The 23335-nt window shown below is 40.5% G+C and overlaps 1 protein-coding gene across 1 annotated transcript in view; it reads left to right on the top strand.

Annotated features, from left to right (window-relative positions):
* The window catches only part of TRPM1 (transient receptor potential cation channel subfamily M member 1), a 215835-nt gene that overhangs the window by 123808 nt on the left and 68692 nt on the right, over positions 1–23335 (top strand). Inside the window, 7 exon segments of the mRNA XM_030576838.1 lie at positions 9128–9207; positions 11558–11638; positions 11640–11725; positions 11728–11750; positions 13210–13423; positions 17703–17827; positions 18932–19103. Coding sequence (XP_030432698.1) covers positions 9128–9207; positions 11558–11638; positions 11640–11725; positions 11728–11750; positions 13210–13423; positions 17703–17827; positions 18932–19103 — 781 coding nt within the window.

Raw genomic sequence — 23335 nt, 5'->3', positions numbered from 1 at the left:
AATATAATTGAGATTTAGGTTAAAAAGATGCATAAATAATTATGCTAAGTTGGGTGCAATTACAATACTACAATTAGGCTACTGCCTAAACTTTTCATTGTTTGTTGTGAAGGAGGTGTAACTTGAAATAGGAATTGCAAAAAGGAAAAGGGAGAACAGGGCAACTTTCAAAATTAATTTTGTAAATAGTTGGAAATCTGTCTTTAAGCTATGTTTCAGAATAAGCAAATTATATCTGTAGGACAATAACAAGGAGAAATGCTGTCACTGTTAGACAAATATATAAAATATATTTTTCCCCACCTGAGTGTGTGAATGCTAAGTTGGCACTATATTTGCGACAAATACAAAAAGAATGCTAGTTTGGCTGGTGGTTTTCTTTTTTCCCAAACTGAGTGAAAGTCAATCAATAGTCTTTCTGTTTTGGAACTCTGTGCTGGGTTCAATACTCACCCTCTGATAACCAAACTTTCTTCTCTTTAACTGGGTTTTATCAGATTCTGATGATACTTGAGTATTATGGAAGTCTGATAAGTGGAAAAAGCATGATTCTGATTCAGGCCTGCAGTGCTATCTGTTCTCTCTTACAAAGAGATGAAAAACATTTACCTCACCGGTATCCTTTCTAGTTACGGTGTTTCTGTATCTCATGGACCAGGTGGTGCCTTCTCATGATAAAACACATAAGAGGAGGCTCTGAGGGTCAGAAGTCTCAATGAGGATCAACTCACTGAGATCCTCCCTCACAACATCCCAGAAATGGCTATGGAGTTTAACTGCAAAACTTGCAAATATGGTGGATCCATGGTTCAGGCCAGTTCAGCTTTTGTTATCCGTCAGCTCTCTGGCAGCGTGACTCCAATGCAGCCATGCTACCAAAACCTACCATGGTGGGTCCCAGATACCCAAGGAGGAGCTCCACAGAAAAGGTAATATCAATCACCGGGGCAATTATCTTTTTCTTGTATAATCCCATGGGGCCAGAAGGAGAGCCATGCATATCAGCCCACCACTGCCTCTGACCCAATGGTCTTTGGAGTATGTTTTTAGAGCTTTATACATCTGACTCTGCAGACTTTATGAAAGGGCCTTTCCTGAGAGGACAGTGAAGATTAATGTACCCAACTGTGTATCAAGTTTGCCATTTACACGTGTCTTCAACTAATTTTTTAGTGCAGAATATGTTGGTAAGTTGTCATTCTAAAACAGATGCTGTAGTAAATGCTTACAGCATATCAGCATCATTAGTAGTAATGTATTTCATTTATTTATAACCAGTTTGTATTATCTTTTGTTGAAGTTATGGGCTATATTTTTTCCTGTGTTCAGAAAATATCCATCTCATTGGACACTATACCAAAGTGTGCCTTAACATACCAGAGCGTGCTATATTCTAGTCACAATGGGCCCAGCCTGCTGTGCTTAGTTATTCCTTACTCAAGCAAAACTCCTATTGACATCAACCTCCATTGACCGCTATGGAATTTTTACTTCAGTAAGGACTGATAAAGGGTTGACTCCATCTGTTGAAAGTTGCCTTTATTTAAACATTTTTAAAAAAACATTTCTGAAATTGTCTGTTGCTTTCATGTTCTGGGATGATTTCGAACTTGGAATATTCAAATTTTTAGAAAGTTCTCAACTAGTGTTGGCATTTTCCAGAAAATCCTTTTTTATATAATAGTGGCTTTATTTTGTTTGTTTTGTTTGTTTTTAGCCGCTGCACAAGGAGTTTTAACCATTGAGTTCCAGTGTTTCCATTATGGCCGCTAAAACAATGTGGGGAGTGTTTCTCTGCTATCACAGCAGCCTAAGGGTTAAACGAATTGGAAATTCTTTGTTTTCAAAATAACAAAAGGCAGCAGGGCACAAAATTCAGCCAACTCTGCTATGACATATTCGATTATAGCTTATGTACCAACCAGTGTCTGTAAAGTAATTGCTTTACTGAGTGTAAAATTAGCCACAGCAAGTAGAAATTCTCTACCGACAGAACTATTTAGCAGACTTTTGCCTGCAGATTCTTGCTCCCAGGAAAAAGTACAGCGTGGGCTGCAAATTAATGTTAATTTCCTAAGGGACCAAACTGGTTAAACAGTATATAGCCTGATTGTAAATATACAGGGATGTGGGGGTTGAAATGTATGTTTGTGCAGCTTGTTTCCAGAAGAAACATCAATTTGTGTGTCGTACAGACACTTGAGATTAAAGTTTATTGTATTTTAGGAGTCATCCTTCTCAGAAAGTGGTTTTTTTAAATGTTTTATACATTTTGATTATAAATAGGAATTTTACTATGCAGTAATTAAATGGTGTTCATATTTTACAGCATGCCTAGCATTTATTTACATACCAGTATTCTTTCCCCTTCCAGACCACCTCATTTTAAAATATAATTCTAAATCCTTTGAAAGACTGAATAATTCAAATATTGAATTTCCCCACTCATTATCATCTTTGTAATGTTGGTGCTTGTGCATTATGAGATCATAGCAAAGTGAGGATAGCTTATGAGGAATGCTTGTTCAATGCACAGTGCAGTTCCCACTAGTTCTAATCAGATCTGTGCATTTAGGGCCCAGTCTTGCAAACGCTTACATGAGTAATCCTTACTCTCACAAATAGTCTAATGAAGTTAATGAGGCTACTCTTATGTGCATAAGGGTGTGTAGGATTGGGCCTGTTGTTTCCTGTTGAATAAAGCATCTTATTCTAATCACAGAGCTACAGCAACATGTATCATGAAATCTTGCACCAGTGTCTTAGCGTTAAAGTCTGAAAATTAAAAGGTAATTAAAACAGAATGATTATCTTTTAGTTCTGAAGTACATGCACAGGTATCTCCTGCATTTACCTCTTGCCATCTTTTTAATTGTTACAAACTAAGATAATACTCCAAATTTAGCATATAGCAGCACCTTTCCCAATTTATCAAATCCTTGCTGTAGTTGATTTACTTTCTAACACACCATGTTCATAGTGTCCTCTTTTAAATTATCTTTTCATGTAAATGAAAGACGGTGATTAATCCATTCACATCAACAAGGCTATTTGTAGGAGCATATATTATTCCTATCAGAATAATTTCAGCTTGGTGATACCAGCAGTGTATCTTTTGTATGAATTCTTGACCAAATGTAAAAAAGTATGTATAAAAGAAAAGATATAGGGCCAAATCCTCACTGGTATAAACTGGCATAGCTCCATAAGCTTCAGTGGAAAATTGATGTAACTTCATTGTCGTCAGTGGAGCTATGCCAGTTTACATGAGCTGAAGACTTGACTTATAAAGTTGCATTTTTTAAGTAATTTATAATAAAGAGGATCAGCATAAAATAATAAACTGCCAGAAAGACCATCTTCTCAGGAAATGTAGCCACTTCTTTGTAGAACACAAAGGCATTAAAATGCCCTTTAAAACAGGAAATCTGAAATAATAAAATCGACGTTTAAAACACCATTTTAATAAAACCTAAAATCTGACTTGAATGCACAAAATTAAGGATGTTGTCGTTTAAGGTTATCCCTTTGTTTTATTTTCATTTATCTTGCTGGATTTAAGAATGATTTCTTTTAAGTCTGTATTCTGGGCCCTTGAACAGTGGGAAATCGCCTATGACATAATGTAACCTTTTAAGAAAAATATCCTGGTTCATGACTGGCTGAAAACAATTATATGATGAGTCAGCATTATTGTACTACTCTCTCAAGATGAACAATAATACGGACTCAAAGAATATTTACTATCAGATCCCGAATGCAAATCTGTATTTCCAGGCTGGCTTGTCAGAAGTCAAGTAACTATTCTTTCTGCGATCTGTAACTTCATCTCCTTTTTAGAGTGTGACTTTTAAAGGAGATTATTCCAAATATTTCTGATTTTTGCAGGGCCCAGTTCTGCCTTGATCCTGGAAGTAAAACTCCAGTACAAATCAGTTTTGCATCTGTGTAGCTGAGATCACGTTGGTCTTTATGACTGTATGTGTAAATAACTGCCATGGATTTAGTTTTCAGGCCCCAATTCAGCAAGAGACGTAAGCATATGCACAATGTTAATTATATGAAAGTCCTATTAAAGTTACACACATGCTTACATCTCTTGCTGAGTTGAGACCTTATAAATATCAAGAATTTGTCATTTAAAGCACAATATTTTAGGGTGTTGCATAGGATAGGTTTTTCCATTTAATACCTGCTATCCAGCTAATCAAACCTCTAAAAATTCCATTCAATATGAGCTTATATTAAACACACATTTTTTGAAAACAATCATATATGCATTTGGGACAGTTTTACCTCCTGTTACACAGTGTGTGCAGCAAAGACACTGTTTGTTACTAGTGGAAGGACTGCTAATTAATATGATGTAGAACCCTTTGCTACGCCTCTCTAGCTTCAGCTAATGTCATCATCTATCCCTAACTGAGACTTAATGCGTTTACAGCAGAATATAAATTACTGCTGTACCCTATAGAGTCGCATCCTGCAAAGGCCACACTCCTTCCATTCCCATTGATTCCACCTTGCAGCACTGGACACTTTGTGACAACACTATTATAGGTGGGGCTAGTCACTCTGCCTGTTATGAAGGTTGCTCAACATTTCCCATTATAAGACCCTGTTTTCAGATTATTTAATTGTGCCAAACTTGAACCAGTTAGGCTAAACTTTTCCATGCTGAGTGTCTGCCTTGGGCTGATATTTTTATTTATTTATTTGTTTTTTATTTCAGCCAAAATAGTTCATTCTTTCTGAGAACAAGGCTAAGGGAAAATATTGTTTACCCCATTTTACAAAAATTCTGGCAACCTTGTTTTTGAAAAGCCCTAATGCCCCCATGCTTTGGGATGAGGATTTAAATTTGATAGAGGATGGTCTGTGTGTCAGGGATGTGCCTTTTGCTGTCCCCTTGAAAATCTGTCACACCGCAATTTCCGCATACTTAGTCGAGATTTAGATTGTAGCAGGTAAAATCTCTGAAGATTCCATTGTCACTCGTCATAGCCCCTTTATGGAGCTGTAACAGTTTACATCAGTTGAGGATCTGCACTGAAACCAAGAGAGGCATGGCCCAAGGAAACTCACTCTATCTATAATGACTATTCAACTATGATTAATACAGTTGGTCACTAAATGTCACCATTGCTCCATGCAGATATACAGTAACTGAAAATTCACAGCACCTGACAATGAAATAGAGAGTGGAGGGGGGAAAGTGCGGTATGAAATTTCCAGATAGGTAGCTTGATTCTTACATCTCCTTCTCTCCAGGTTCAGCTAATGCATGCAGAAATCATGTGCCAGTGCTGCTTGCTGTCATAATACAAAACTTCAATGAGAGCTTTGTCCAAGTAAGGACAGAGGATCAAGCTCTGTAATTGTTTAATCAGACTTTCCAAAACAGTCCAAATAACTTTCATTTCATTTTACCAGCCAGCTGGAGTGAAATGGGATTTCCTCCTCAGACCATGTATCAAACATGAAAAATATTTGTTTGCTAATTCAATAGTGCTGCACATCTCTGGTCCTCTACCTGCCTTTCTCTGAGTATGAGTAGCAGGCTGCTTTGTGGGCTCTCAGCGCACAGCAAAAAGGACAGGTGGCTTCTCTAACATTAATTATTGCTCAAATTTATTTTTAACTATGGTTAACTATTGAGCATATTTTGAAGGCCTAGGTCTTATTACCTGCATGGTCTACATACTAAGCAACAGTGGTCTCCATTCTCACTGCAGGATACAAGGCCCTCTCATTGACGGCAATGGGAACTACTCAAAACCCTGTGGTGGGAGAATAAAGCCCAATATTAATTAATGTTCTTTCCAGACATAGCAGTAGATTCAAGGCTGGAAGCCAAGAATTAGCAAAGGTTTTATTTTGTTTTGTTTTGTTTTACCTTAATTGAAGAGACCTTTGTCAGTTTTCACAAAGGAGAATAAATATGCCACTGAGCATTTGAAATGCGTCTTTCCAAGATTCGATTTTGATTAGAGCATTTTGTGTTTGTAATAATAAGCAGTTTTGAACTTCAGTACACTCAACGAGTTTAGATGTTGCACTTTTGTGTTTCCTACAGATCAATAGAAAACCTGCAGAGAGCTTTAGTGGCATGATCTTGCTGGCAATACCTATTTTTGTCTCAGCATAAATGCACCCACTGGCTCTTGGCCTGAAAACTATAGTTAATCTGTCATAATCCTTTCAAAATTCTTCTGTTCAGAGGCTGTTAAAAAGTATTTAGTTTTTCCAAATCACTAGGGACAGTATGCTTGCTTATATTTTTCTCAAGAAACCGAATAAATTCCCATCCAGAATGATCGTAGCAGCTTTTCAGAATTGTGCAGAATCCATATCAAATAAGTGGGTAAGGTACCTATTTTCTGACAGTGGATGTGTCTGCTTAAGTATTTGCACCGGATTATAATCAAGCTCTGAGTAAGAAGATTAAACAGACAAGGGCAGTGAAACTTCAAAGGCTGACCGAACGTGCTTTGTGAGTTTTTATTCCACTGATCTGTAATGTCTGCTTTTCCCTTCCTCTCATTAGCACTAAAAAATAAGCCAGCAGTACATCATGTATTATTTGTATGTGGTGCATTCGAGGTGTGGGTGTGCAGTGCTTTTTTAAATGCAGTGGCAGATAACAGACTTTATTAAAAATAACTATAATACAATGAATGCACAGCTGGAATTCAGATATACTTCAGATAAAGCTCACTTTAGAAACTTAACTGCAAAAGTTTTCCTTCCAAACATAAATGAGGAACAGAGAGCCTTAGACTTCAGGTTCTTGCTCCAGATCATAGCCAACTTTAATACTTCTCCATGAAGAAGATTAAGTAGCAACAAAAAGTTGGCTCCTTTTGCAGAGTAAAAAGAACAGGGTGAAATAACAACCTGCATTGATGGTGTACAATCCAGTTGTTCTGATGATTGTCAGCTTGTCTTTTCAATATTCTGTGTGGAGGAGTCACATGCATAGCATCACTTATCAACACATCCTGAACTTATCTCCCCTGAAATGCTTACAGTAGGGTTTCCAAAACTGGGGGTTACAGATCTCTCGAGGGGTTCATGGAGAGGATGTATCTATCTATCCAGGCACTTACATGGCCCTCATTTCTTCCGTAGCGGAGCACCCGGGGAGGGGAGTTATGAAAGGTCTCACACAAAATTCAGTATATTTAAAATGGCAAAAAAAATGGATAAACACAAGCCTGGAATACCGTACCCCTTTAAAACCTCTACATTGATATGAGTACCTCAACTAGGGGTTTGGTGTAGACTAGCACAGCACATGTGTGCTTGTGAAACAGGCTGCTAAAGACTCAGCTAGTGAAACATGATTAATCTCTTATGGGAGGATGGTTATGTGAGTGTGCCTGGATTTACCTTACACAAAATGGTACAAGTCCAATTAAAAATGTTCTTTAATGTGTACCACAAAGCACAACTACCCATGCACATGAACAACGGCAAAATGTGCTACCGAACTGGAAAATTGGATGACAGCACTGCTGAGCATCATGTAACCACATTGCATCTATCATTCAGTCTGTGGAGCTCACTTCTGGCCAAGGGTTGATTCAGAAAGATTGATGGTTTCAAAATGAAGGTAGCAGCAACAGATTCCAACGACAGCTCAGAAAAGTAAAAGTAAATGCAGCATAGAATGACACATGGGTTTTATATCAGTTGATTTGAAACCACTGGTTGTAATGTGCTCTAAAATGCTGGCTGCTGCCAAGACCATGATGTTTTCAAACTTATTGCAATATTTAAAAAGGGAATATTGAATTGGATTGTGGACTTTTGGGGAAAGAAAGCCTGAAGCCTGGAAAGACATGATTATTCAGACTGGCATTGTCAATAGGAGTGCCCTTCAAACATCTTATTTGATATCTGTACAATCATGTAACTGCAAAAGTCATTTAACATTACAGAAAATCTTAGGCTTTCCTTCACAATATACATGATTTCAGAAGTTGCAGAGGCTGAAGCAGCTATACACATACAAGGAGAATGTTCATTTAAAATGTTTGGAAAACAAATATTTCATTTCATTGTGAGCACCATATTGCAATTTACACGGATGGTGCCAGAACAATGTGTGGAAGGAAATAAGTCCAGGCCATACTGGTCCACAGCACTGTATCTAATCCCTGAGGGCTGCATTGTTTCAGATACCATCAAATTCCCGATGCTAGAAAATGCCTGATAACCTGTTTCATGTGGTTCATAAAGCTGTAGTGAATTTCATTGTGCTGTCTAATGAATTATTGACTTTTGCAATGCTCTATGACGGCACGGGTTCCATTCACCAGCAACTCCTAAAAAAGGAAGGGAGGTAACTTTTACCTGGTACATTGATAGCTTGACTGTTTGAAATAAGAGCAAGAGTACAGGCTTTTCTAAATGACCAACTCTCTCTCCTTGCTGGTTATATAAGTAATTATTCTTTGGTGACATGCTTTTGCTTCTTTGGGGACTTTAGTGAAGTAAACTCTTCTCTCCAGGGACAGAATATGAATTTCATCCAGAAGACAGGTTTATCCATATCTTTGAATTGTGACTGTGGTTAACATTTTGTACCTCTGTAAAATCAAAGTATCATTTTCAAATCTTACTTAGTTCGTTTGGTGTTAGAATGGTGACAAAGTTTGGGAAACCTTGGTATACAGCTATTCCTGAGCTATACTTTCCATTCATTGTTTTCAAATCTAATTGAACAATATTGCTGCAATAGACTTTCTAATTGCATTGCACAGAATTGTGGCGTTGTTTAGCTCATCTACAATTCCTGTTTGAAAAACATTATGAGCTTGATATGATGAGTTCTGGTTTGCATTTGCAGGGAAAATGGTCCCGCACAATTCCAATTTGTCTTTATAATTAGTGTCCTCCTTCCCTGCTCTCACTATGCCTTGGTGAAGAAGTTCATGCTTTCCTCAGTAGATGAGAGTACCCTATTAGAATTTAAGGAGTCTATCCTCCTGAAACGTGCATTGTAAATATCTCATTTGACAATCAAAGCTATATTTCAGGAAGGAAACTAAGAGGCAGACATTTTACGGTACCGACTACTCAGCAAATATATCCATATTTTATTTCCCTTTTCCTATTTCAGGGTCAAAAGGCTTGGATAGAGAAGACCTTTTCAAAAAGAGAATGCATCTACATAATTGCCAACAACAAAGATGTTAACAGGTGACAATTTTTAAGCGTTTACATTGGTAGATAAAACAATACTTATCACTGAAGTCAATGGAATTGTTCTGAACGTATATGATGTAGCTGAAGCTGATTTCTATTCACTGTGCTTGAGGGAAAGAAGGCAAGGGAGCAAAAGTGAAAGTGAGGCAGAGGGCTTGTCTACACAGAGCAGCAGTGTACGCTGGGCTGGGGGAGGAGGAATTTCTAAACAAAACTAATGTGTTGCTCCATGTGGAAACTGGAGTTAGTCTGTGGGGAAACTGCTGGAGTGCACTAAAAGTACCATAGTGTGCTTTAATATAGTACTGTTAGAGACCAGCAGAGTCTATGCCAGGCCTGCACTACTCGTAAAAAGCAGCGAGGGACATATTACTCCCAAGAAAACAGCTGAGGGCTGAAACCCACCGCACCCCTCAAAAATCACCCCTCCCAGCACTGCCCAGGCCCCCGAAACACCCCCTCACCCAGTGCCACCCGACCCCGCGGAAACAACACACCCCCCAGCACCGCCCCACCAAAACAGCAGTATTGAACCTTGGTAATATGTTATAGCGGGCCCCTAAAGTAATATAATTAGGTAAAAGAAAACTGTCTTTTCACAAGAAGTAGAATAAGATCTTTCCCCCTACTTTGTAATCAATTGCCCTGTTGAATGAATGAGGTGCGAATGAGGAAGGCGTGGAAGGCAGCACCTCCAGACAGCTACAACCCTTGATGAGGGGATGGGAGCCAAACCAAGGACAGTCAAACTTGTCAAGTGGGCTGACCAGAGAAGAGCAGACATAGTGATGGCCTTGGGGGTGAGAAGCAAGCACCTTCCTTTGGGAACCCCTCTTTGCATCATTTGGACAACCCCCAGTCCAGAGAAAAGCAGCAAAAAGGACCAATTTTTATGAGAGACAAGATCAGTAGAACAGGTCAGCCACCAGCTCGCTGCTTGCCTCCTCAAGCCCCCAAGTATAAAGCCCCCTGCCACTGCCCGCCCGCTTGGCTCGTCATCCCCCCACCCCTCCCAGCTCGCCTACTCACACCCCACCACCCCGCTCACCCTCCTCAGCCCTCTTCTCCCCCACTGCCAGCTCACCTGCCCCCCTCCACTGCCTGCCCGCTCAGCTCGTCATCCCCCCAACCTCCCGGCTCGCCTACTCACCCCCCGCTGCCCACTCGCCTCCTCATCCCCCCACCACCACTGCCAGCTCACCTGCCTGTCCGCTGCTGCTTGCCTGCTACCCCCTCACCAGCTTACCTGCCTGCCCGCTGCTGGCCTCTTACCTTCTGCCGCTGCCCCTGCCTCTTGCTGCTGACTGACCCTCACTCCCCAGCCTGACACTGGCCTCTTTCACCACCCCGTCCACCCGCTGGCCGGCCGGCCAGCCAGCCAGGCAGCTGGCCAGCCAGCCAGCCGTTGGCTTGCCCCACCCGCCGCTTGCCTACTCACCCCCCATGGGCCGCACAGTAAGCCCGTGTGGACCACATTGCAGTCCGTGGGTCACATGTTGTGCAGGCCTGGTCTACGCAGTTGCAACACATTAATGCGCTTTAGAAATCACACACCTAAGGGGCATTACTGCACTGTGTTGACAAGCTCATACACTGCACACTCTTGCATAGAACGGAAGAAAGGAGCAGAGAGGAGGCCCATACCGGAGGAGTGGAATGAGTGTTAAGGGAAGAAGATGGAGTATAAGGCCAGAGAAGCAGAATGTAGCAACTTCTTGGAGATTTCATAAAACCAGAACACAACTTTACATTGGATTCTGAATCATGAGAAGCCAAGAGATGGTACAATCCTGATTCATGAGTAAGGTAGCATGGCCTTAAGTGTCTGGATGTAGTTGTACCGTAATACTTAGTATTACTGCTCCTGTATGTCAATTTGCTAAATTGTGCCTTGCTTTAGTGGCCTCTCAGAAGTGGAAGGGGATTCAAGGTGCCCCTTATGCTGTTGCAGGTTAGCCACATTGTGTATAGCAGCAGAAAAGGGAGACAGGCTCCATAGAGCTGCTATTTTCTCCAGCACAGGAACCAGACCCTCAGGTCCAATCCTCTTACAGGGGTGATGTGAAACATTTAGTCCTGAGCACTAAGCAACAACGGTGAGCTGGTACCTCTGAAAAGTGGATTGGTATGTGTGCTTAAGTATGGTTCAGAGGAGGTGTTTCAGTGACTTCTAGAAAGTTCTATATGCCAGATACAAAATAGGTAGGTAAGCCAGAATCATGTGTGTCTGAAACCTAATTTTTTTTGTTTCGGGGGGAGTTCGGTTTCTTTTTTTAAAGAGGACACTATCAGATATTGGAGACAATATGTTCATCGTCGGTGCAAAATCTAACTTTGGTTTCAGGTGCTGCTGTGGCCAGCTTATTAGTCAACATATTCCAATTCCTCCAAGTACAGCAGCTAACAAAAATGGAGAGGAAACAAGCAATTGGAACTCAGCCAGAAAAATGGTCCATCAGTAAACACACCCAAACATGTCCAACAGATGCCTATGGAAATCTTGAGTTCCAGGGAGGGGACATTCAAATAAGGCCATGGTAAGGAACGGAACACATGCTATACAACATCTGTCATCTAGATCCCAGCTCACTGAGGGCCTGATCCAAGCTTGACAGTGTTGGAAACTAAAGTCCTGTGTCTTTCGGCAGATCAGGTATAGTATACGTAGCCGCAATCCAAGCTTCTCAAGCATTCCTCTGTGCCTGATCGCTGTTCTAGAAAGAGCCACTCCTGGAATTGCTCCCTGTGCACATTGTCCATGGCCTCTCTGTAAGACTGCCAAATTAGATACGCTGGGGTGCAAAGGAGAACAACATATTGCAAAACCAATAGAAGTTACAGAAACAAACACCATATGTTCTCCCATCCCCGTTTAATAGAATGCCAGTAGTTTAAAAAAGAATTGCCATAAGGTCATAATTTTAGAAATAAATATAATATAAAAAGCCATGCTTAAGAGGTAGAAAAACTAACAAAACAATGAGATGTTGCATAAGCCAACTTTGGCACTGTAGGTAAGGACTCTAGTTTGGTAGTCAAACAGGGATTTGATTAGTCAAAGAAAACATCTTGATCTTTTTCCAGGGAGGTAATTTCCCCTAGTTCAAAATCCTAATGAAACTTACTACTTCTCCTTTCCACCCAGGCTGGGGTTTTAAAATGGCATCCTCTTTTACTTATAGATTTCATAGATTCCTATACTCCAAGGCCAGAAGGGACCACTGTGATCGTCAAGTGTGACCTCCCATATAACAGTGGCCACAGAACCTCCTCACACACACACACACAAACTCCTAGAGCATATCTTTTAGCACAGTGTTTCCCAAACTTGGGACGCCACTTGTGAAGGGAAAGCCTCTGGCGAGCCGGGCCGGTTCGCTCCAGGCCAATGGAAGCGGCATGGGCAGAGGGACAGAGCAACTCCCATTGGCCTGGAGCAGCAAACCATGGCCAGTGAGAGCCACAGTCGTCAGAACTTGCAGACATGGCAGGTAAACAAACCGGCCTGGCTCACCAGGGGCATTCCCTACACAAGCAGCACCCCAAGTTTGGGAAACAGTGTTTTAGCGAACACCCAATCTTGATTTAAAAGTGCCAGTGATGGATAAACCACACAAATCCTAGTAATTTGTTCCAGTGGTTAATTACTCTCACTGTTAAAATGTATGCCTTGTTCTGAATTTGTCTAGCTTCAACTTCCAGTCATTGGATCATACATTATATCTTTCTCTGCTAGATTGACTACTATCAAATATTTGTTCCCTGTTTAATGAATGGCACATTCTCAGCTTCTCAACAGTGGAGCAATGCGGCTCAGGCTTACTAATTCTTCTCATTACAAGTAATATAGAAACTTTGTTATACAATGTTTAAAAAGCATTAAAATCCTTCCTTGCTCATTTTAGACTTGTTGATTCCTCAATTCTCAGTCAATGGAAGGTATCACAAAGAAAACAGCACTGTAATATTAAGGCACTGTTACAAACTATTTTGCAGTATATACGTGTATCGTATGACACCAAACCAGATTCTCTGCTTCATCTCATGGTGAAAGACTGGCAACTGGAACTTCCCAAGCTTTTAATCTCTGTCCATGGGGGCCTCCAGAATTTTGAATTGCAACCTAAATTGAAACAAGTATTTGGGAAAGGCCTGATCAAGGCTGCCATGACAACAGGAGCCTGGATTTTCACTGGAGGAGTTAGTACTGGTAAGAAATTACCATCTTCTGAATTTTACTTATGGAGTAAATGTTTCTACATATGGTCTTATTGGTAGAAGACATGAAAGTGCATAAGTGATTCATAGGTCAGAAGGGACCACTGCAACCATCTCGTCCGACCTCTTGCATAACACAAGCCATAGGTCTTCCCTGAACTAATTCCTGTTTAAATTAGAGCATATATTTTAGAAAAAACATCTAATCTTGATTTAAAATCTCCCAGTGATGGTGAATCCACAACGTTTAGTAATTTTGTCCCAAAGGTTTATTACCCTCTCTGTTAAAAATGTGCACCTTATTTCTAGTCTGAATTTGTTCAGTTCTAGCTTCCACTCCTAGCCATTGGATCTAGTTATGTCTTATCTGGTAGGTTATAGAGCCCACTATTATCAAATTTCTGTTCTCCATGTTGGTACTAATAAACTGTGATCAAATCACCCTTTAACATTCTCTTTGTCATAGTAAATGGATTGAGGTATTTGAGTGTTTCACTATAAGGCATGATTTTCAATCCTTGAATCATTCTCCTGGCTCTTCCCTGAACCCTCTCCAACATCCTTCTTGAATTGTGAACACTAAAACTAGATAAAGTATTCTAGTAGTAGTCATACCAGTACCAAAAACAGAGATCATCTAACTTGACCTACTTCTACTCAAAATTCTCCTATTTATATAGCTAAAGATCACATAAACTCTTTTTGGCTATAGCACTGGACTGGGAGCTCATGTTCAGTTGATTATCCACCATGATGCCCAGGTTTTTTTCAAAGTCATTGCTTCCAATGATATAGTCCCCTATCCTATAAACATGGCCTGTACTCTTTGTTCCTGGATGTTATGAGCTTATTGAAACACAAATGACTTGCATCCAGTTTACCAAGTGATCCAGTTTGCTCTGTATCGGTCACCTGTCCTCTTAAGGACATAAGAATGGCCATAGTGGGTCAGGCCCATGGTCCATCTAGCCCAGTGTTCTGTCTTCTGACAGTAACTGGTACCAGATGCTTCAGAGGGAGTGAACAGAACAGGGAAATTTATTGAATGACCTAAAATCTCATAATGCCTGTATATAAATCCCTGGTATGCCCACCCCCTATCCTGAATCTGCGTACATCTGCATACAGATCTGGTCGCCCCCTCTCAAAAAAGATATATTGGAATTGGAAAAGGTACAGAGAAGGGCAACAAAAATGATTAAGGGTATGGAACAGCTTCTGTATGAGGAGAGATTTAAAAGATTGGGAGTTTTCAGCTTAGAAAAGCAATGACTAAGGGGGATATGATAGAGGTCTATGAAATCTTGACTGGTGTGGAGAAAATGAATAAGGAACTAAGATAACATACGAACTAGGGTCACCCAATGAAATTAAAAGGCAACAGGTTTAAAATAAACAAAAGGAAGTACCGTATATACTCGATCATAAGCCGGTTCATTTATAAGCTGATCCCCCCCCAGATGGATAAATAAAAATGGAAAAATTTTATAACCCGTTCATAAGCCAACCCTATAATTCAGGGGTCAGCAAACTTTGGCTCTCAGGCCATCAGGATAAGCTGCTGGTGGGCAGAGATGGTTTGTTTACCTTGAGCATCTGCAGGCACGGAGGTAAACCTAAGTAAACAAAGTGTCCCAGTGTGCCAGCTGCTTACCCTGACAGGCTGGGACAGCAACTGGTGGGGAAATTTTTTGTGGGGGAGAAGCTGGGAGTCAGGAGTAACCCCTGTGACCACCCCCCACATGACCCCACTTCTAGCCCGGGACCCCCACACTCTCCCCATCCCATCCCTTCCCACCTTATCTGGGGAGGATGTCTCTGGCCTGGCTGGAGCTGCTCCAGCAGGCTGGGCAGTGCAGCCACAGCCAGCTCCGGTGGGCCAGACCGGGCAGCGCGGCCGCAGCATGTTCCAGCGGGCTGGGCTGGGCGGCGTGGCCACAGCATGCTTGGGTTGGGCCAGGCGACACAGCCACAGGATGTTCCGGCGGGCCAGGCAGTGTGGCCACAGCCTGGTCTGGGGGACGGGGCCAAGTGGCACAGCTGCAGCCTGCCAACTCCAGAGCTGCAGTTGCTTCGGAGACTCGGGGGAGAGCAGCATGGCCAGAAGTGGAGAGACACTGGCCCCACCTCTTCCCTTCTGGCTCTGCTGGCTGTGCTGCCTCTCCTTGCTCCCTCTGTTGGGGGGGAGCGGCTGTGTCCCACTTCTCCCTCTCTATGCCTGTTTATAAGCCACACCCCTTCTCCGGTACGTCCCTTTTTTACTAAAAAAATTCAGCTTATGAACATGTATATATGGTACTACTTCACACAACACACAGTCAGTCTGTGGAACTCTCTGCCAGGGGATGTTGTGAAGGCCAAAAATATAACAGGGTTCAGAAAAGAACTAGATAAGTTCATTGAGGATAGTTCTATCAATGGCTATTAGCCAGGATGGGCAGAGATGCACCACCATGCTCTTGAGTGTCCCTAGCCTCTGTTTGCCAGAAACTGGGAGTGGGCGATAGGGAATGGATCACCTGATAATTTCCTTGTTCTGTTCATGCCCTCTAAAGCACCTGGCACTGGCCACTGTCAGAAGACTGGATACTGGGCTAGATGGACCACTGGTCCAGTATAGTTGTTCTTATGTTCGTCCAGTGGACCCACTGATTTTTTGCCCCACTCTTCATTATTTACCACTTCCCCAATTTTTGTGTCATCTGCAAGATTTTGTTTTTTTCTGAGTCACTGATAAAAATGTTAGAGAGCAGAGGGCCAAGAACCAGTCACATATTCTCAGATTGTAAAATGTAATTGTAAATGGGGAATCATCACTGTCTGTCAGTTTTTAATCCATTTGATGTGGGCTATGTTGATACTGACTGAGCTTCAACATATTCAAATGTAATTTCTTTTAACCATATTTCTAGTATATGGTGGGCAGAGTTAATTACACTATATCTTTATAATTGGTTATTTCATAGAAAATGTATGCAAACTAAAGGCCTGATCCTGCATTATGATGCACGCAGGCAGATCTCTGTGCCTGCGTGGGGGCCTCTTTGACAGATGTTTTATAGGTATATATTACATGCCCTCCTAAGACTCTCACAAATGTAAGATGGTGATTGCTCTCGATGAGAACAATGTTTAAATAAATAAATGTTTGATTTATTAGATATCTATCATTTAGCTTGCTGCCGTATCGCACACACAAGAAGACCCCAGTTTTGCCAAGACTTACGCATGTGCTTAAACTAACACACTGTGAATAGTCACACTGAAGCCAATGGTACTATTCACAGTATGTCAGTTTAAGCTCCAAATGAGAGTCTTTGCAGGACTGGGGTTGAAGTGACTTCAGTGGGGCTTCATGAGGATGCAGGGTTCACCCACACACATTACAATATAAGATCAGTGCCTAAGAAAGCAACTGGAATAAGGATGGTTTCTCTCTTTGGGATCTACTACTTCAAAGTGTAATCTAAGTGCAGCTACTCTTAGGAGGCAGTTACCTGCCACAGCTTCAGTTTTGACTGTTTCACTCCATTTCTAGTTTCCTGGACTTCCAAGCAATATCTGAATTATTGCATTTCCTCAAGCTAAAGTAAAGTTGACTAATTTTTCTTGGTGTATCATAAGTCATAGCTATTAGAAGTGGTAAAGTCTTATTTAGTCATTTAGACCCGTCTCCTTTTCCATGCAGGACTATTTTCCATTGTATATTATCCAGTGCTTTGTCCACTTCAGTTATAAATTATTCAAGGAATGGTTCTTTCATCAATACCTTTGGAAGTGTGTCAACAAAATGAAGAGACAACATAGGACAAGGGACTGTGTTATAACGTTTTTCACTCATATTTTATGGTTTTTATATTTAAATGGACCCTATCAATGTGAAACTCACATTTCCCTGCAACAAAACTTCTCTCTCTTTTACTTACAAATAGCACCTAAGATTGCTAGAACTGAAAAAGTACTTTTTGCTATTTTTGTTTGTTTTCTTTGTGTATTTTATAGTGCTTTCTCCCCCTTGATATGAAGACCCTTGTATACAGAGCAAGGGAGCAGAAAACTGTTTCATATAAAAAAAAATTAAAGATTTTTTTTAAATTTCAAAGCATATTATTTAAAGGATGATTTTTCAGAAACTAGAGTTTTCTGAAAACAGTTTCAAAAATTGTGTGCCTTTCAAGTATATTACACTGTAAAGTTAGAAAATAGAAATCAGCACTTCAGCATAAGCCTCTGAAGTGTCAATAATGAATTTGAATGAATTGTACCTGTAGGAGTAATTCGCCATGTGGGAGATGCCTTGAAAGATCATTCTTCCAAGTCCAGAGGACGAATCTGTGCCATAGGAATTGCACCATGGGGCATTGTGGAAAATAAGGAGGATCTGATTGGGAAAGATGTAAGTCTCTACTGTAAGAAAACTCTCATAGTGGGATATCAACTGTGTAACAAAATGCATGCTTCGTCTGTTTGCAGTTCTTGTGTATTTGTTTTTCTCTCTTTCCAGAGTATTTCTAGAGCTGAAATTAATGTACATTATTCTAACATTCTCCATCTGATTATGCTCAAAATGTTTTGCTGAGGAAAGGGGGAAGAAGGTAACAGTAGTTGGGCAGGCATGTGGCATCTTCTCCATGTACAACGAGGAAAGGAAGGAGCTGAAGATGATAATTTACCTTTAGTCTCTCAATGGAGACATGAGAGAGGGTATATTTGTCATAAGTGTTCTAAGGGTTAATAAATGTTGATTGATTTTAATCTTGAATTCCAGCATATTGCACGTGTCTCTGTGATCTCCAACAGCTACTACTGATGACACAAAGGACAATTCATGCAAGCTATGAAGCGTGTTCTGTTTTCAGCACAGTTACAGATATAATTGATGTGTCACAGATAGATAATGCCTGTGTTCGTCTAGGAAACTGGTTACTCTTGAGAACACTTTTTCAGTAAAGATATACTTAAGATGTATTCATTTCACTTGTTGCTGTATCAATACAAAATAAGTATAGTATGTGTAGCTAAAAAGGTACTTTTTTAGTGCAAGTAGCAGGGGCCTGTTTTTTGTGTACTGGAAACTGCTGGGTTCTAACCCCAATGCCATATGCTGAGAGTTTTGTAGACATCCAGGGTGCCCATACATGGGCAACACAAAGGATTCATTATAGATTGGCACTCAGCTGTTGAATATGAATTACTCGGGGCTCCAGGTTATGCAGAAGAAAATTTTGGCAAATTGGCTGAGGGAATTACACAATACAATGGCTATGGAGAAGGTTTTTAGCACTTGTAAAGGAGCAAGTGAGAGATCCTTTAGTTACTGGCTGGACAGCTAAAGACAGGTTCTTCTTTATTTCACATTATAAAGGCCTCTATTACTAGATTCTCTTCTTGGTGCGGCATGTCGTTATTTTGAAAATTGTGGCTGTGGGTTTATTACATGTGTATATATAGTAGCAAGTAAAGCCTTTTTTTCATTTTTATGCACATATCCCTCTGACAGGTGTCAAGAGTTTACCAAACAATGTCAAACCCTCTAAGTAAGCTCTGTGTGCTCAACAGTTCTCATACACACTTCATCTTAGCGGACAACGGCACACTTGGTAAATATGGAGCTGAAGTTAAGTTGCGACGTCAACTGGAAAAACACATCTCCCTTCAGAAAATTAACACACGTAAGTTCAATGGGAGATTTTAGACAAACTGTGAACATTAATATCTTGAACGAAGTGGATTTTCAAAAAAAATTATTCTTGTTGGACTGAAATTTAGATTTTTTTGTGCTGGTTGTTGACCACAGACTGAAACTTGATCAGATCAGTGTAACTGGAACAAAAACATGTGCTGCCTGATTACTAACACAGAAGGCTTGAATCTAACAGGATGGGAAATATAGAAGAGTAAGGCTCAGAAAAGGAGGAAGGGAAGGTGAGGAATAATAGAGAGAAGGAAATTCAATGACACAAGACTTTCAGTGAAAGAGATTCATGAAGGAAAAGAAAGATAAAGATATTTTGTGTACTTCAAGCCAATGTTCAGAGGCCTCACTGAATACACTCTAGGGAATAATGCTTCATCTAATTTCTTTTAACCAGTATTCTGTGGTTCCTGTTTCCAAGAGTGTGCGCTAACATTTTTTATTTCTCTCTATTTGGGTTTGTATCCCCTGAGTTTCGCTTTGAATTTCACAGTCAAAATTCTGCAACTCTTCTGATGAATTTAACCAGAGATTTGCATTTTTAATGAATCTCTAACCTAGGCAAATCTCATCTAGTTTAAGGGTTTCACATGTAAAGTTTCATGCAGATCTACTGTTTACTTCTTCCCCATTATCCATTTCTAAATCATTTATCAGATGCATTTTGTGTGATTTCTCTCAAAACTTGATCAGTGATTTCTTTCTCCATTGAACCTTCTGTAATATCCTGATCTGGAAAAAAATATAAATGAGAGAGATGGCTGGGCTGGTTTTCCTGTGGTTGCCCAGCTGTAATTATTTTTATTCTAAATAATGCATAGTTATTGAATAATGTCTCAAAACAGGAGGCCGATTTGAGAATCTGCAACTGAGACAAGGGCAAAACGAAAACTATATTCATTAACATGTCAGCTTTAAAAATTTTCTGCTGCCTCTTCAGACATATCATTGAAGTTTGAGTCTCTTGAGCTTATTATCAGAGGACTGGAAGTGGGCACACTTTAAAAATAACTATTAAAAACGTTAATTAGATCTCCTGAGTTTCAGAGTTTGGCATTCACCAGGTATGGATTCCTAAACTTTGGCAGGAATAACTAGGCTTGAAAATACTCCATGTTATCTAATAAGTATTAATAGTCATTGATTTTTCCCCCTCACTCAAAAATCAATGGGAGGAGAAACAGCATCATTAATAATTTACTGTACTTTTTAAATAGTCTATGGTCTTGCTTGGTGGGGGGGTGGGGATATGAGGTAGGTGAGAGAGAGAAGTTAATATGAAATAATAATGTTTTTTAGAACCCTGCCTGGATACAAAATTTGTATCTGCATCCGATCCATGGATATAAAGTGGATATCCACAGATTTGCAGGGCTCTAATTATTTTCTCTTTTTGACAACCCCTGATTTCATGAAGGTCTTATGAAATATTTGAAACCTTTGTAAAACCAGGGTTTTGTAAAAATAAACTTTGGTTTTGATGTGAATTTCAGAGAACATGGAGATTTGGGGTCAGAAAATCTGGTTTTACGTAAGTAATATGATTTTTATTTTTGAAACTGTTAGGAATCAACTTCAGCCAGTGGGCCAATTTGTTCTCTCAGTTGCAACCACATACCTAGTACTTTTATAGTGCTGTAACTTAGAAAAGAATTTGGCTCATTACTTTTCAAATCAACAATAAATAGTATATGTAAAGGGGGCTTTTTAATTTCAAGATTGAAAAAATAAGGTGATTATTTAAAAAAAATCATTAAAAATAAAATCTTTCCTATAGCTGAAATAAATCTTAACATTTTAGTGCCTCAGGTAATGATTATCCTAGGGAGCTTTCAGTGGCTGTTATTTCTTAAATAAGAGGAAATCAATTCAAAATAGCAGTGACATAGGGACTGATAGCAGCTACTAACTGGGGTTTTTAAATGGTCTTAAAAAAGCAGAAGAACATAACAGAGTGTCAGATAAAGGCTAAAGCACCTTTGTTTTATACACTTCTGGAGTTTGGTTTTCTTCCTTTCTTATTTAATTGGTGTTTGGTCATTTCACCATCAATAAAACTAAAGATGGGAATCTGACAAAGTACAGGAGTTAACAACATGAGGGAAGCCTCAATCCAGTTACTAGTGGCCACATAATTTAAAAAATAAAAGTCACTCCAAGTGGCACTATTTGGCACCCTTGTTGGACGTCTAAGCAGAGATGTGAAAGGCTCAAAGGTAGTCATCAATGGCTCCATGTCCAGTGGGCAGCCGGTATCAAGCGGAGTGCCCGAAGGCTCGGTCCTGGGGCCAGTTTTGTTCAATATCTTCATTAATGATCTGGAGGATGGCGTGGACAGCACCCTCAGCAAGTTCGCAGATGACACTAAACTGGGAGGAGTGGTAGATAACGCTGGAGGGTAGAAATAGGATACAGAGAGACCTAGACAAATTAGAGGATTGGGCCAAAAGAAATCTGATGAGATTCAACAAGGACAAGTGCAGAGTCCTGCACTTAGGACAGAAGAATCCCATGTACTGCTACAGACTAGGGACCGAATGGCTAGGCAGCAGTTCTGCAGAAAAGACCTAGGGGTTACAGTGGATGAGAAGCTGCACATGAGTCAACAGTGTGCCCTTGTTGCCAAGAAGGCTAACGGTATTTTGAGCTGTATAAGTAGGAGCATTGCCAGAAGATCGAGGGACGTGATCATTCCCCTCTATTCTGCATTGGTGAGGCCTCATCTGGAGTACTGTGTCCAGTTTTGGGCCCCACACTACAAGAAGGAAGTGGAAAAATTGGAAAGAGTCCAGCAGAGGGCAATAAAAATGATTAGGGGGCTGGAGCACATGACTTACGAGGAGAGGCTAAGGGAACTGGGATTGTTTAGTCTGCAGAAGAGAAGAATGAGGAGGGATTTGATAGCTGCTTTCAACTACCTGAAAGAGGGTTCCAAAGAGGATGGATCTAGACTGTTCTCAGTGGTAGCAGATGACAGAACAAGGAATAATCGTCTCAAGTTGCATTAGGGGAGGTTTAGGTTTGATATTAGGAAAAAAATTTCACTAGGAGGGTGATGAAGCATTGGATTGGGTTACTTAGGGAGGTGGTGGAATCTCCTTGGTTTGAGGTTTTTAAAGTCAGGCTTGACAAAGCCCTGGCTGGGATGATTTAGTTGGGAATTGGTCCTGCTTTCAGGGCTACCGGGGGGTGGAGGGAAGTGGGGCAATTTGCCCCAGGTCCTGCAGGGGCCCCTGTGAGAATATAGTATTCTATAGTATTGCAACTTTTTTTATGGAAGGGGCCTCCAAAATTGCTTTACCCCAGGCCCCCTGAATCCTCTGGGCAGCCCTGCCTGCTTTGAGCAGGGGGTTGGACTAGATGATCTCTTGAGGTCTCTTCCATCCCTGATATTCTACGATTCTATGATTCAATGGGCATAAAGGCTGAACCAATCTCTGGGATCCCTCCAGATCAGATATAGGATGCATTGGCTGGACAGTGTGAGGAGACTTGACCTACCGCTGTCCATGCTGTGCCTGTTCTGCAGAGAGATGAATTAAATATGCAGGGTTGCTGTTGTGGTACCTTCCACAGTTTCTCAGTGAACTTTTTAAAAAAACAGACAACCTCTTTATGAAATGTTGATCATTTTACAGAATTAAGAACTTGATCCAAATGCTTATGGGTAGTGAAATCAGACAGCTTGCACCTAATACTTTTTGCCTTGCATTTTCCTGAGTTCTAAGTGATCAAGTGACCAAGACTCCAGAGACCATGTGACCTGTGGGCTTCCCTTTGTCATCCTATGCCTGGAGTTCATAGTAGGGCAGGGACAGCAAAGGGATGCTCAGCTGTTGTCTCTTACATCGGCCAGCCATTTCAACCTAATGATAAAGAGAGCAAATTAATGCTTCTATCTGAAGAGAGAGCATAGATGGATGTCATGTTGAGGATGACATGGTGTTTAACTACCAAACTAGTCAAAAGTAGCAAGGAGACAATAGCCTGGAGCCATCAGAATATTAATTGGGGTAATAAGGTATTAGAGTTAGACTTCAAGGGTCGGCAACCTTTCAGAAGTGATGTGCCGAGTCTTCATTTGTTCACTCTAATTTAAGGTTTTGTGTGCCAGTAATACATTGTAATGTTTTTAGAAGGTCTCTTTCTATAAGTCTATAATATGTAACTAAGCTATTGTTGTATGTAAAGCAAATAAGGTTTTTAACA

This window comes from Gopherus evgoodei, chromosome 10 (genome assembly GCF_007399415.2).
Source record: "Gopherus evgoodei ecotype Sinaloan lineage chromosome 10, rGopEvg1_v1.p, whole genome shotgun sequence".
NCBI lineage: Eukaryota > Metazoa > Chordata > Testudines > Testudinidae > Gopherus > Gopherus evgoodei.
The sequence above is the reverse complement of the archived record's forward strand: the minus strand, read 5'-3'. Positions and strand labels throughout refer to the sequence as shown.